The sequence below is a fragment of the Equus quagga genome, chromosome 8 (genome assembly GCF_021613505.1).
Source record: "Equus quagga isolate Etosha38 chromosome 8, UCLA_HA_Equagga_1.0, whole genome shotgun sequence".
Classification (NCBI taxonomy): domain Eukaryota; kingdom Metazoa; phylum Chordata; class Mammalia; order Perissodactyla; family Equidae; genus Equus; species Equus quagga.
Window position 1 is genome coordinate 33,789,348 of NC_060274.1, and position 14,901 is coordinate 33,804,248.

The 14,901-nt window shown below is 44.4% G+C and overlaps 1 protein-coding gene across 4 annotated transcripts in view; it reads right to left on the reverse strand.

Moving 5' to 3' along the window:
• LAMB4 (laminin subunit beta 4) overlaps nt 1–14,901 on the reverse strand; it is a 106,664-nt gene that overhangs the window by 48,785 nt on the left and 42,978 nt on the right. For 3 of the 4 annotated variants that reach the window (XM_046670493.1, XM_046670495.1, XM_046670492.1), the window contains exons 16-19: nt 14,535–14,666; nt 5,593–5,778; nt 3,821–3,936; nt 2,930–3,050 (exon numbers count right to left, since the gene is read on the reverse strand). In XM_046670493.1, the coding sequence (XP_046526449.1) occupies nt 2,930–3,050; nt 3,821–3,936; nt 5,593–5,778; nt 14,535–14,666 (555 nt within the window). The remainder of the gene's footprint in view (nt 1–2,929; nt 3,051–3,820; nt 3,937–5,592; nt 5,779–14,534; nt 14,667–14,901) is intronic. The other variant, XM_046670494.1, reaches the window with a different exon arrangement.

Genomic DNA, 14,901 nt, shown 5'->3' on the forward strand with positions numbered 1-14,901 from the left:
GGCTGCAGAGAAGAATGAACTTTGAAAGAGCCAAATCCCAAGCAGTCAAGGGGCTTCCCAGAGCAGCAAAACTGGTGGTATGGAAATAACTGCATTTGTCTGTGATTATAAAATATGCAATGACTTTCTCCTACTGGGCATCCTGGGTCAGGGATTCCAGGGGACACTATAGGTGCCCTGCTTGGATCTTCCCATCTGCGCGCTGCTCTGGCATTGGCTGCTATGGGCTCACCACTGTCCCCTCCTCCAGAAAATTGGACTCTGCCACCTTGTCCAGGAGTTAATGCACTCACTGGGGATGGGATGGCGGTGAGGCTGTGGCCAATGACTCGGGCACACTTAGATGCCACTTTACCTCCAGGTGAAACCAACTCTGGGGTGCAATTCCTGCTCCAGAGCTCCCAGTGGGGTTAGGCTGGAGCTACAGCTCGGTGGACACACGCCCTCACTTGGTTCCTTCTCCTGTCCTCTCTTAACCCCCTCCCGCCTCTTCTCCTGCGAGCAGGCCCTCAGTAAAGCAGGTGCACCTGAGCCCCTGTAGCACCTTCTGCTTTTAGGGAATCTGACCAAGATAGGAAGCCAGGGCCTCCTCTGAGGTTTTGGACAGTTTGCCAAGATCGGGTTGCTCTCAATTTTTATTCAGGTTTCAGGGTTTTCACCTCCATATACAAGAGAATGATTGTGTGAAAACTGATCAAATGGATACACTTTTAAGTTAATTTCAAATATCCATTTACATCATGCATCTATAAAAAGCATGTTTTACACCCCAGGCCCCAGCACATATACACTCAGTGAGTGGGTGATGAGTGGATAATTTGGATGGACACATTTGACACAGCATCAAGTGATAATCTTCGGAATTGACAAAGTTTAGAAATATTTAGAATATCTATTTAAAATGAGGAGTACCTTGGCTCTTACACATTTGAGTGTCATGACTGTTACTATTATTATAGTAACATCTCTTCGTTATTTAAGATCTCATTATTTTCTTCCTGTCCCTTTCTTTACTCTGCCTGGGCTCACGACTTTTAGCTTTTTTCCCTGAATTAAACCCGTTGGATTTGATGTGCTTTCTTTGTAACTCCCATGTTCGTTCATGAGCACAGCTCTACTGAAAGCTCCTCAGCAGAGAATGTGAATTATGTGGATAGAAAAATCACGATAGTTTAAATTTCCCATTCAAGAGTATGTTTCTACTTTCCACTTCATTTCCACCATAATATGGCAGAAACTCACCACAATATTACACAGCTCTCTGGGTGCAGGATTTGGACCATCTTTGGTTAAGGTTGCCAGATAAAATACAAATCACCCAATTAAAACTGAATTTCAGAGAAACAATGAATAATTTTTAGTATGTCTCACGCAATATTTGAGGGCACTATTTGGGAAATATTTATACGATATTCAAATATAACTTAGTGCCCTGTTTCTTTCTTCCCTCTCTCTCTCCTGTCTTTCTTCCTTTTCAATTTTGCCAAATCTTGCAATCCTACCTTCGGTAAAATAATCTTAAAACAATGGCTTTTTTTGATGTTATAAGAGGTGAACTTGTTGAATAAAATCCGAGATATACTGGCCTCATATGGAATTCTATAGTAGATGATGAAATAACAAAGTCCCAGGGTATAAATTCAAAATGTTCAATGGTTAAAATTGAACTTTGAAGACACAATTCACAAAATATGGATATACAACTAATTAAAACAGGGGCCAGGAAACTTCCTGTAAAAGGCCAGATAGTAAGTATTTTTGGCTTTGAGGCCATAAGGTCTGAGTTGCAACTATTCAACTCTGCTTTTGTAGCTTGAAAGCAGCCATAGAGGCATGTCAACAAACGGGCATGGCTGTGTCCCAGTGAAACAATGTAGGCTGTAGTTTGCCAGTCAAGTCATGATATTAGAAGATTTTTGCAAATACTTAAAAATGCAATTTTAACAAAGCAATTTGATTTTTACCCACCAAATTATTTTTAAAAATTCCACACAATTGTATACAATTCTGCCAAAGCAGGATGAAACTGGTACTTTCATACATTACTGATGATTCTGAAAATTAATTGGAGAACACCTTCCAGAAAATAATTTGATGAATTATTTCAAGAGCCATAAAACCTTGGGTAAAGCAGGACTATATTTTAAAACATTTAAAAAATATATGGACCAATGATACAGAGTAGTGAAAAATAGAAGCAACTTAAAATGACCACGAGTAGGGCAATAGATAAGTAAATTAAGTCTTAAGTTTATTCAGTGCCCCAACTCTGTCCACCAACAAGCCAGGGCCAGAAGTTGTGAACAGAGTGAGACCTTTAGAAGAAACGTCTATGGAGGAAGGACGCTGGAAGAAGTCACTCAAGGAAATATTATATGATAAAACTGCTTAAGCATCGTAAGAAAATGCTTATAGTATAACGTGAAGTGAAAAAAATTTATTTACATACTTGTATGAGCACTCTGATTACAATATAAAAGCGTAGTATGTATAAAATGGGAACTTATAAGATGATAATAATTAAAGTGATAGAATTTCTCCCCAAACTTTCTGTAATGCCAGTGTGCTATAGGGGCTCAGAGCCGGGACTCTGGAATCAGGCAGTCTGGCTCTGATTCCTGACTCCTCACTCACTAGCTCTGTGGTCCTCTGCCTCAGTTCTGTTGTCTGTACAGTGGGGACAATGACAGTACCTACCTCACAGAGTTCTTGTAAACACTAAACAAAAGAATATGTAAAACACTTCAAATCGTTACTGGCACATACTATTTTGTAAGATTTACCATTTTTATTAGGTGACTTTTATAGAGAATAGGTGATTTTTCTAGTGAAATAAACACACATACTTCTCAAGAAACGTTTCACCACAGCAGAATTATAACGGAGCCCAGTTTAGAAGGGGGCCCCCACAAAGCTCTATGATACTTACAGAGTCAACTAGGATGTGTGAATGAGCGTGGGACCTTCCTTCCAAAGGCTGGGAAAAGTAGACATCTATGGAATATTGTACATCTGGTTCTAAACAGATGGGTGTGGGAAGCAGCACGATTCTGTATTAAGAGAAATCAAGCAAAAGTTCAGTGAGAAAAGTCCAGTTATATAACCGAAGTGGCCATAGCATTTGGTAGTATTCCACCTGCGCTGTGAAATGGGTTCCATTGTGAGGCAGAGGCCAGGTCGACGTCTAGATCAGCTCAGGTGGGTTGGGTAGACAATACATTTGCACTCAGATTCTCCGTGGCTCTTGCATAGGATTGTGCCAAAGAGCAAAGACTTAGAAACTATTGGCCACGGGTCGCCACGACTACTCTGGGAAAAGGATGGAACGAATGTTCTTCATCCTACCTACCATGCTAAAATTAGTGGCCTCAAAATTAGTAGCTTTTCACTTCATAGATTCTCAGCTGTTGAGATAACTCGAGCTGAATATTTTAGTCTTTGTCTTGTAGCATTTCACTTTCTCACATCTCCAGGCCATCTGGGGAATGGGAAGGGAACATTCAAGATTTAGAGTCAGGAGATCTGGCCTGGAATCCTGGTTCTGCCACACATTAGTGGTGAGACTTGGGCATCATCTAAGTATTCTCATTCTCAACTTCCTCCTCGTCTGGTGAAGACAATATCTATCTCATTGAGTCGTTAGGAAGATTAAATGTGATATTAAGTGTAAAGCACGGCATAGCACACAGTGACCCCTTAGGAAATGTTATAGTCTCCTTTAATACATCTCTTCTCCCACTTAGTTCCTGGATACAAATTGTTGATAGATGAAGGAGGTTCCAAGAAAGCTTCAGTGTTTGGGGACAGGTCCCAAGCATACCTGGAAGCTGCTGGTAAGGCAAAAGACTGAGGCTTCGGCCATGGGGTCTTGCGTGTACAGTGCTTGCTCCCTCCAGGGGGGTTGACCATGATCTGGACAGCCCAGTCATCTGCGGACTAAACAGACATGACATAAAAGCATGCGCCCGTGAGGATGCACGCACAAACATACCAAATGGATAGTGCATGGAATCAAATTTGCAACCCACAGCCTGCTTGGAAAATAGAATTTTGGAGTTGAAAGAAATCTTAGAGGTTTCCTGTCAGACTCAACTCTCTGGCGCCTGAGTTGTGATCCAGGTAGAAAGAATATTATTTCTGGCCATTGCTACAGCTCATGGGCCCAGAAAAAACACTGGCACTCCTGCCAGGTCTAATTTTTAACCTTTGTCTCCCAAAGAGTTGATTAATTCATCACATCCTTGGATCATAGAACAAAAGTAAAAATTTGAAATTCTCCACAAAAGGATATAGACTTTTTCATATTATTACATAAATATATTATTATATAAATTACATTTAATAATTATTATATTAGTAGATATATTTACATGTGTATAAATAAACATATTTATAGCATATGCTAATTAGCTATACTCTGGAAGCCTTCTAATTTGGAGAAGCTTTTTGAAGCTGTCAGGGACCGGCCCTGTGGCCGAGTAGCTAAGTTTGCGCACTCTGCTTTGGAGTTCCAGGGTTTCGGTGGTTCCGATCCTGGGTGTGGACCTAGCCGTGCTCATCAGGCCACGCTGAGGTGGCGTCCCACGTAGCAGAACTAGAAGGACCTACAACTAGAATATACAACTATGTACTGGGGCACTTTAGAGAGAAGAAGGAAAAAAAATGATTGGCAACAGATGTTAGCTCAGAGCCGATCTTTTTAAAAAAAAAAAAAGCTGTCAGAGGTACATCCTCTCCATGGAAAAATTAATATACATATGTATATATTTTTAATGACTTTCTTGCCATACTCACCAGGTCAAAGTTCACTGAAGTCCCTTGGCTTTCATTTTTAAGTGAGAAATAGAGAATTATGTCACATCAAGAGTTTGAAAGTGGGTCAGCAGCTCTGGTCATACAGTACACAGTGAGCGCTTCCAGAATGAGGTCCCTAGAGGGACTGCTGGGACTCTGAGACCACCCCACAGTCACATAAAACACTTTTCAGGGTAGAGGGTCTGTGGGGTTTCAGATTATCAAAGAAAAGTTCCTGCAAAGAAAAGGTTAAGATCTGCTGCTCTTGATCAAATACTTTTCTAATTTGGTTTCTATGCTGTTTCAGATATTTCTCAAAGGCAGGCGGAAGGGGTGGCAAGGTGGTGGGGGCAAGAGGAGCAGCCTGCTTTTAGTTTTTCTCTTGTTTCAGGGTAAAATTCAAGTGCAAACGATCTCTTCTGCATCTTTCTGAGGCTGAATCTGTGCACATATGTTAGTTTATAAAATTTTCAGAAAAAAAAGTCCCAGGAGAGCGAGATTTGCGTTATTTTCATTATTTATTATTCTTACACAAACATTCCATCACCACGTCCTCACAGTTAAATATATAACTCCGACTTTAGCTCTCTCCGTGGAATAGAGCATGTGTGCCTACGGCTCTCTGGGTTGCTTTAACGTCTTTAGGAAACGCTTTGGTTTATAATGCAGTCCAGATGTTCTACTTTTGGCAAATCATTTTACGAGGAACTTATCTAGCAAGACAGGAATGGAAATACTCAGCTCGAGAACGTATTTCATTCAGTTTTTTACCACGAAGAAGTTGAAGTTAAAGGGTACCTGAGTTTCATAGCGAATGGCAACAGCGAAGTCCATGGCAGAGGGAATGTTGTTGACGGTAAATCTCAAGCCAGCCCCAGGGAGAACCCTGGCAAATCCAGGCCCAGTCCAGGTAACAGGGCTCCCAGGAACCGGCTCTGGGAAAACACCATGATCAGCAGGCACCTGGCCGAAAGTCGCCGAGCCCTAAAATTGGAGAGGAATGTACATAACTTTGCCTACAGTCGAGGCCTGGAAGAGCTCAGAAAAGAAGAAAAACATCTATTTCCTGATGGGTATATGATCCATCTGAGTCATGGATAAATTATTCCAACCAGGATACAGTCCAGAATACAGCCGAGAAAAACGTGTGGAATCTGCAGTTTTGGAACATACGTTACTGTATAGAATGATTGATTTGAAAGCACTTTAATTTTAAGCAGCCCATGTGCTAATGAACTGAGCAAATTCCACACGGATGACCTTGGCTTTTCTCAGATAAGACTTGCAGTTCTGGCCAAAATATGAAGAGAAGCAAAATATTCCCATCCCTACTCACAGATTTCGCCTAATTATGCATGACAATGAGGAAACCCACATGGACGTATTAGATATTGCTTCCATGCAAACATGAGAAATGCTCTTCTTCTATCTGCCAGGGAGCATGTAGGTACAAAACTCCCAACACGCTCAGTTGATTAGCATCCCTGCTAGTCTCTAGTCTGGATGGCAGCCTGGGGTCATCTGGATCCTGCAGATAGCACTTCTTTAATGACTTCTACATCTGCCCCTCCACGCTCACAGCCTCCATCGGAATGCCACCGCTTGCTACTTTCTGCCTGTATTGCTGCAACAGTTTCTTGGCTGCTCTCTCCATCGCTCCCTAGTCCAACACACATTACGCACTGCTGCCAACAAGCATCTCAAATACTTTCTAACTGCCAACGGATTCACGCCCAAATTGCTTAGCCAGGAGTTCAAGTTGCTCTGTGACCTACCCCAAAGTACTCTTCGTTTGATAAACGTTGATTTAGTCACAATTCAATGCCAGCCTCTGAATTAGGAATGCAAAGATGAATGGGACAGAGTCCCTGCCACAGAGGAGTGTAGAATCTTGCACGGGAGACTGAAATGTAAATAAGAAACTATACCGCCAGATTGGGTTTCAACAGACAGAGGTATATGTAAACTCAGCTATATGCAACGTTTTCAAACATTTCAAAAATACTCTCACAATGGCAATAGACACTGTAGGTAACCCCCCAGATCCCCTTTACCTGAGTGGTGCACCCATCCCCCAGTTGTGGCATGTGTGGCTTGTAAAAGTTCACAGCTGCCCCGCTTCTCCATAGAATTGCCCTCCCACAGCCCACCCCACCTCACTCCCACCCCTGGGGGGCCTTGCAGCCAAGGATTTCCTGACTGGTATCAGGGTATATGTTTCCTGATTGGTACCAGGGTATATAAGGCTGGTCTGTCGTCTTAGGGGGCTGGGCAGCTTTGGCTGCAATTTCTTTCTGAGCTCCTCTGTGGATCAATCCAAGGTTTTTTCCCCGGGACCACATCTTACTCTATGTTGTTTCCTTCACTCTCTTAATACTTCCTTGATAAATCACACGCACCTGAATTTGGTCTCAGGCTTTGTTTCTAGGGCATCTGGCCTGAGACAGTGGGTACCAGACAGTTTACCTAGAAAACGACTCTGAGATGCAATTCTGGAGGTGGATCATTTTCTGTTCAGCTGGCTGTGAGGACCCAGTGTGAAAGGTACTGAGGATCCCTGGCGTGCAGTAGCACAGCAGTTGCTAAAACTGTCACCTGTGGAGAACTGGGGCAGGATAAAGCGGGAAGGGGAGGCACTGACGGGAGCCATATTTCTGGCATCGAGAGATATGGGGGAAATAGGGCTTACAGGAACTGAGGAAATAGGTGGCTGCTGTTGAATGCCATTGATGCTTTGCCGAGAGCAAATGACAGGCTCAGGGCAAACAATCACCAATTTAAAGCAAATTGTGAGAACCAGAGGGCCTCCTTGGAGGCATTTAAAGAGACTCTCATCTCCTTTAGCTGGAGGCAGGAAGAGCTGAAGACCAGGCACAAGACTCAAATGTGAGGGTTGCAGAACTTCAGAAAAGGCTGAGTTCTCAGCCAAGGTAAGTCACCTCCGCCAACGTCAGGCCCTTCACAGGGAAGCAGTGGGACCTTGAGACATGAGTCCTGAACCCTGAGGTTCACCTGAGCACTCCTAGACTACAGAAGTAATCTACTCACCTCCACTCCACCCCTGCCACATCTGAAGACAATGCAGAAATCTCAAGTGATGCAGGTGCCTTAAAGGAACATGTGTACCTTCTTCAAGATCTGCCTGTACCACCCCTCCTGACCACTTGCCTGATAATTCGCGTGAAGTTTCAGCGTGATCTGACGGGGAAAGTGCTGGATATCTGAGAGGGACCTGGCTAACACGTACCAGCAGCAACTGGGAGAGAATGGCTGGCTGTGGATCCTGAGGGTGCTAGACCAAGGGAGCAGAATATGAAACTGAATAAGGAGAGCTTGTTGATTTGGGGTCACTGGTGATATAGGATGTAACAGCCTGGCAAGGGCCCTGGAGCCTTGGGAGAGGGACCTAATGCGTTGCTGGAGTAGCTCTTGGAAGCTTAGCAAAAGTTGCACCCAGAGTAAATGAAGCAGGAGTGGCAGAACTGCCGTAGCAGGCTGTGGAGGAAAGGATATACGGCTCAAAGAAGCAGGCATGCTAGGATAGATCTAGGATACAAGACAGAAAGCCCACCACCTGAGTTTTCCTTAGGGGCTCTGGAGGATACTCCATTTATCAAGACAGTAAAGAATGAACGGGCAGGGGGCGGCATCAGCATCATTGAGAAGCTGAGTATTGGGTATCCTCTATATGCTGGTAGGATAAACCGCTACAAAGCTGAGCTCCTTGTATCAATGTGGAGGATAGGATCCGAGACTATCAAAGTCTGGGTAGCACTCAACTCTTAAAAGCAAGAAGGAGATAATTATTATAATGGGCAGCAAGGTTGGAATAGGAGCCAAGGGGGACTGACCCAGAGGAATCTTCTACGAAGATGGTTAATAGAATATGGCGTTCCTAAGAACGAGATCGATGAGCAGTCAACAAAAGTATTGCTTAATCTATATAATCAAAAGTGATCAAATATAAATTAGCGAAGGCTGAGGTCAGCTGTCCCAATGGAAAGACATGATCCTTTGCCAAGTTTCTAGATCTGAGCCACTTCTCAGACCCAGAACCCAGTGACTGAATGAAAAGCCAGATTCCCATGAGGAAAGACACTCCAATACCACGGCAAGTGTGATTCTCTCAGTTACTTCCCAAACAGATCTATGGTTATTTACTTGAGTCTGTTGGGGAAGGAGAAATACCTAGATCTTTCAAGGGCCAGTGGATACAGGATTTGAGCTGATGCTGAAGCCAGGTACCCAAAGTGCCATCATGGTCTCCCCAGTAGAATAGGGGTGCATGAGGATCAGGTAATACATGAAGTCCTGGCCCAGATCCTTTTCACAGTGGGTTCCCTGGGTTTACTGAGCTGCCTGTTGGTCATTTCCTTCAATTCCTGAATATGTAATTGGAATGGATCTGTTTAGCAGTGTCCATTGATCTTTGACCTGTAAGGTAAGAGCTCTTATGGTAGGATATGCCAAATAAGAGCTTGCCCTCCTCCCCACCAAGCCAAGATAGGAAATTAAAAAATACTGAAATCAGAGAAATCTTCGGGCTGCCACTCTCAAGACTTGGTGGTGGTTCCCACCATATTCCCATGACAAATTTAATACAAACTTAACCAAGTCGTAGTCTCACTTGCAGCTGTTGGGCAGGATGGATTAGCTTTACCAGAGCCGATTAAAACACCATGTGGTGCATGATATGCAGCTATGAAATGCAAAATGTACTCCTTTCCATGCCCATGAAGGAGAAGGAACAGAAGCAATCTGGGGTCACTTGGGATGAGCAGTAGTGTATATTCAGTCTTGCTCCAAGCCTGTTAAATCTCCTGCTCCCTGTAAGAATATAGCCCAAAAGGATCTGGACCATGCAGATAGTCCACAAAATATCACACCGATCCCCTATATTGAAGGATAGTGAAGTGGGTGCCTTGGTCCAAGGCAATGCTGTGTGGTCTCCCATAGTGAGAATCAGATACTCTAAGGCCTTGGTCAACATGACTCTCTGAGGGCTCATAAAGTATCTGATTCACCACATGGAAAAACATAACAACTCCTCAACCCAAGGGACCCACTTTACAGCCAAAGAAGTGTAGCAGTGGTCATATGACTTTGGGATCCACCACTCCTACACAAACCATGCCATCTAGAAGATGGTGACCCGAGATGGCAGTGGAATGGGGCCCCTTTAAGACACATCAGATTCACCAGCTTAGAAATGACACCCTGGGAGATGGTACCGTATTTTTCAGGACATTATTTATTCCTTAAACCATATGTGATGCTGTGTCCCCAATAGGAAGAAAACGCGGGGTTGAGAACAAAGTAGGAGTAGCCAAGCTCACTGTCACTCCCAGTGACCATAGGAATTTGGGTTTCTTGTCCTTGCAAATTTAGGCTCTGTGGGTCTAGCTGTCTTAATTCTTGGGCAAGGACAAAGGATCCCACTAACCTTAAAGCTATGGCTGCTGCATGGCCACTTGGGCCCCTCATGCCAGTAGACCAGCAGACACGGGAAGGAATTACCCTAACTGGGAGGGCGGTTGCCATATAATTGGGACATTGTACATTGGGAGGATATACAGCACTGAGGTGATCCACTGAGGCACCTCTGGTTCTCCCATACATGTGGCCTGATAAGGACGTGGTACCCATGGTCTCAGACCCCAGAGGGATGAGGGTCTGGATCACCCCACCTAGCAGAAGTGCCAGTTGGGGATGAGGGGAATCTAGAATGGGTGGCAAGGAGGGAGGGAGATAGTGGGTATCAGTTAAAACCTTGGGACCAACTAACCTCAAAACGGTTGGAGGCTGCAGTTTGTCCCACTAAACCTCTTTTGTAAATTTCCCCAGGAATTGTGGCCAGTGAGAATCCTGGAGAAGCTGTGCCTGCATGGAGTGAACTTCATACAAGAAGCACACGTGCAGAGTCAGCCTCATGGGAATGCAACCTGTGTAGTTGCCCAGCGCCCCCTGCTCAGAAGGGCCTCATGCTTGGTTTAGCGCTCTCCTGTCACCATTTTGAAATAATTAATAATTTTATCTTTGAAGTTGTTTTGTAAGCGAAGTCTCTTGGGACAATGGAACATGCACATGAGCAGAAGAGATACACACAATACGTGTCTGCTTCTTTGCTGCCCCCTTCACATATAGTGCACATGATGCCCATGAGCATAGGATTCAAGTGGACCTGCTATGGATAGGTGTTCAGTGAGACTCAAAGTGAGTGCAGAGTAAGCATGTCCCATCTATGACTGAGTAAGCAGGGTTCCTGATAGCTCCAAGAAGCCAAGCTTTCAGTTCCAACCAAAACTTGCTTTGAAAGCAGAAAGAAGGCAAAGGCATTCTAAGAAACACATTATCCATGTTACTTCCCTGTATTGGCCAATACTTACGCTGCAAATGATGACTAGAAGGAAAGAGAAAGAGAGGACAACTCACTGTTTCCCTCCCTTTCAGTCCTTCCTTACTCATTAGTAAACTGAAGGTAGAGAGGGTTCGTAGAACACGTTTCAAAAAGTGAAATAAGGGGCCCGCCCATTGGCGCAGTGGTTAAGTTTGAACATTCTGCTTCAGCGGCCCAGGGTTCAGCAGGTTGGATCCTGGGTGTGGACCTATGCACCGCTTGGCAAGCCATGCTGTGGCAGGCGCCCCACATATAAAGTAGAGGAAGATGGGCAGATGCTAGCTCAGGGCCAGTCTTCCTCAGCAAAAAGAGGAGGATTGGCGGCAGATGTTAGCTCAGGGCTAATCTTCCCCCCCCAAAAAAAAAGTGAAAGGAAAGCTGAGTTAGGGAGCCAGCCCGGTGGTGTAGTGGTTACTTTCACACGCTCCGCTTCGGCAGCCTGAAGTTCACAGGTTAGGATTCTGGGCACGGACCTAACACCACTTGTGAAGCCATGCTGTGGCAGTGTCCCACATAAAAAATAGAGGAAGATTGGTGCACATGTTAGCTTGATGACAATCTTCCTCATACACACAAAAAAAATCCCAAGAAAACAGTTGAGTTAGTTTTGTGCAGCATTCTCCCTGTTCTGGAAAGATTGAAATACACATGCATATATGACTACAAAGTATGAACTGTGTAATTTCAGTGATTCTGCACATGAGTTAAATGTTATGTTTAATTAAGAAATGTTCTGTTTCTTATGTTTGCAACTAAAATTGATATTGCACGATTTAAAGATGAATAGTATAATTCACATTATTTAAATTTTTAACATGTCTTTGCTTAGAATGACATGAAATAGCAGATAGAAAACACCTGACAAGTCGAGAGAGAGACTATGGAAGAAAGTAAAAAGCTTTATATTTTACTACCTTCAATGGCACTTTTCCCTAACTTTTTATTTATTTATTTATTTTTATTTTTTATAGATTTTATTTTTTCCTTTTTCTCCCCAAAGCCCCCCGTACATAGTTGTATATTCTTCGTTGTGGGTCCTTCTAGTTGCGGCATGTGAGACGCTGCCTCAGCGTGGTCTGATGAGCAGTGCCATGTCCGCGCCCAGGATTCGAACCAACAAAACACTGGGCCGCCTGCAGCGGAGCGCGCGAACTTAACCACTCGGCCACAGGGCCAGCCCCCTTTTTCCCTAACTTTTGAACAAGGAGCCCTGCGTTTTTATTTCACCCTGGGCCCTGCACATGGGTCTGAGCACGCAAGGAGTAGACTTTAGTCGATGCTGTTAGTACACTGCTGGTTCCCTTTTACTGGGCCACTCTATCCAGCCACCAGTTCTGTGACTGTTGGCTGCTATGGTTCTCCACTGCTTCCTTCTCTTGAGAATTGCCCTTGGCTTGTGGGAGCCACCTCATCCGGGAGGCTCTCTGTATCAGCCCTGGCAGTCTACAGCCATGACTGACTGACGTGGGATTATGACAGGCTGGCCCTTTGGCCTCCGTGGGGGAAACTGTGGTGAGGTTCATCTTTCAGAGTTTCCCCGGGAAATCAGGCCAAGGCGAGACTCTACCCCAGGCCCCATCTGTGCATCACTTTCCCCCTCCCCAGCCTTCTGTCCTCGCTTTCTTACAGGTTTCTCCTGATGAGCGCTTCCTCAATAAAGCACATGCACCGGAATCTCCATTGTAATCTATGCTTCTAGGGGACTCAACGTAAGACAGTGATTCAGCATGCAGGCACGTGCACATGTTTTTACAAAAGTTTCACATGAAAATATGCCTTCATTTCATATTCTTTTGTTGCACTACACTGACCTAGTCAATTGATTTCATGACCTACTTTCTAATAGGCATGACCTGAAGTTAAACATTACTGATCTATGGGCCCCTAGAGATGGAAGCAATTAATTACGTCCAGATGTCAGAGTAGGGAATGTCCGAGAAAGATAAATTGAGTCTTAATGGATGAGTGGAAGTTTGCAAATCAGTAATACAGAGGTGGTCATTTCAGGCAAAAGTCAGGAGAGCAGGTCGTGGATGCTTACAACACTGTTTCTCAAAGTCATGGAGTGCCGTATCAGAATCCCCTTGGGGTACTTGGCAAATATGCAGATTTCCTGGCCAGTCTCAGATTCCCTGAGGGTATGGTCCTGTGAGTCCGCATTCTAAATGAATTCCCTGAGCAATACTTATGTCCAGTAAAATCTTAGGCTCACTGACCCGTGCCACATGGAGTGAGGGGAGGGGAGTACTGACTCACCGCTCCTTCCTCTCTTTCAGGTGGACTGCAGATGAAGGAGCCTGGACAGTCAGAGAAGGCTTCAAGGGCGCATGATGTGGGAATACAAGCAAGTAGGAGAGAGCGAAGCCACCGTGACTGGTGCACATGAACCGAGAGGGAGGAAGAACCCCCTCCTGCATTCCCTGCCCTTCTCTGCTGGAGGTAATTCTCCTGAGTCTGAAGTCCAGATCATGTTATGTGCATCTCTTTTATGCTTACCCCCCACCCTCCCTGCCACACATTCGTTGTTTAATACATGGCTCATTTCCTCAACAACAATCTTAAGTGTAGGCTCTGCATCCAAGTGTTTCTGTTGTCATTCATTCAACCATTTCAAGACTCAAGAAGGTCTCTTATGTGTAAAGAACTGTTTCAAGAGCTGGGTTTGTAAACAAGGCAGCCAGCATCTGCTTTCGTTTGCTTTTCCAACATGCCCGTTCACGTATGTGCGCACAGGAACACTCAATGAAGACCTTGGTGTAATGGATGAACGAACAAACAGATTGAAAGTGGCCCTGACTATGCGTGAATAATAGTTGGATGGCTGCACAGTCTTCAGGCCCCCTCCTGCCCCTTGGCCTTACGAAGCCATTGGAGGCAGGGCCCTAAGGAGGCAGCATCGTCCTGGCACGCACACTGGCGCTGACCAACTGCATCTGCCTTAGAATCTAGGGCATCGCCATGCACTGTCCCTAGATGAGCCGGGCACTGTCCCCAGGGATATCAGCATGTCCTTTTTCCTCCAGCTAGGAGGAGTGCCATTCCTCAGGGCCATACCTTCCCTTACCAAAATGACAGGAAACTATGAATTCATACTACATGACTCTCCAACTCTCCAGAAGCCAGCTTTCCAGAAATTTTCGTTTTGAAAAGAAAGAAACCTATTGAAGTTTTCCCCAGAGGCTCTAACTACTTTGAGCTTGCTTCTTCCTTTCCTCCATTCTATTCCTGAGGATAATGAGGGCTATACTGACTGAGCTCTTACGCGGTCAGGCGTGGTGTTAAGCTCATGACCTGGGTTATTCGTTTATGGACGACAGACAAAGGCCATGGAGAAACGGGTTACCTCACTCGGCTTGTCTGCACGTAGGCTTTGTTTCTGATTTCTCTTCAGTATTATGTTTCCTTTGTCAATTATGAAATCATTTCCTTGTTGCCGGAAATACACATCACATGTAGGCAAAGCTGTTGCTAATATCTTAAAAAGAAAAGAAGTGACAATGTAAGTAACCAGCAAAAGTTCCAATTATACCATAGTTCAAGGGTTCAGATTATACCATCATGTAAAAGGTAATCTTATTTAATAGCTTCAGGAAGCCTTCATGGAGGCAGTTTATAATTTTTTAATTTCTCTGTGAAAATGGGAAATTTTTGGTGGTCTTAAGACCACGTGTTGGGTTTTCTTTTTAAAGGATGCTATACTAGTGAAATTT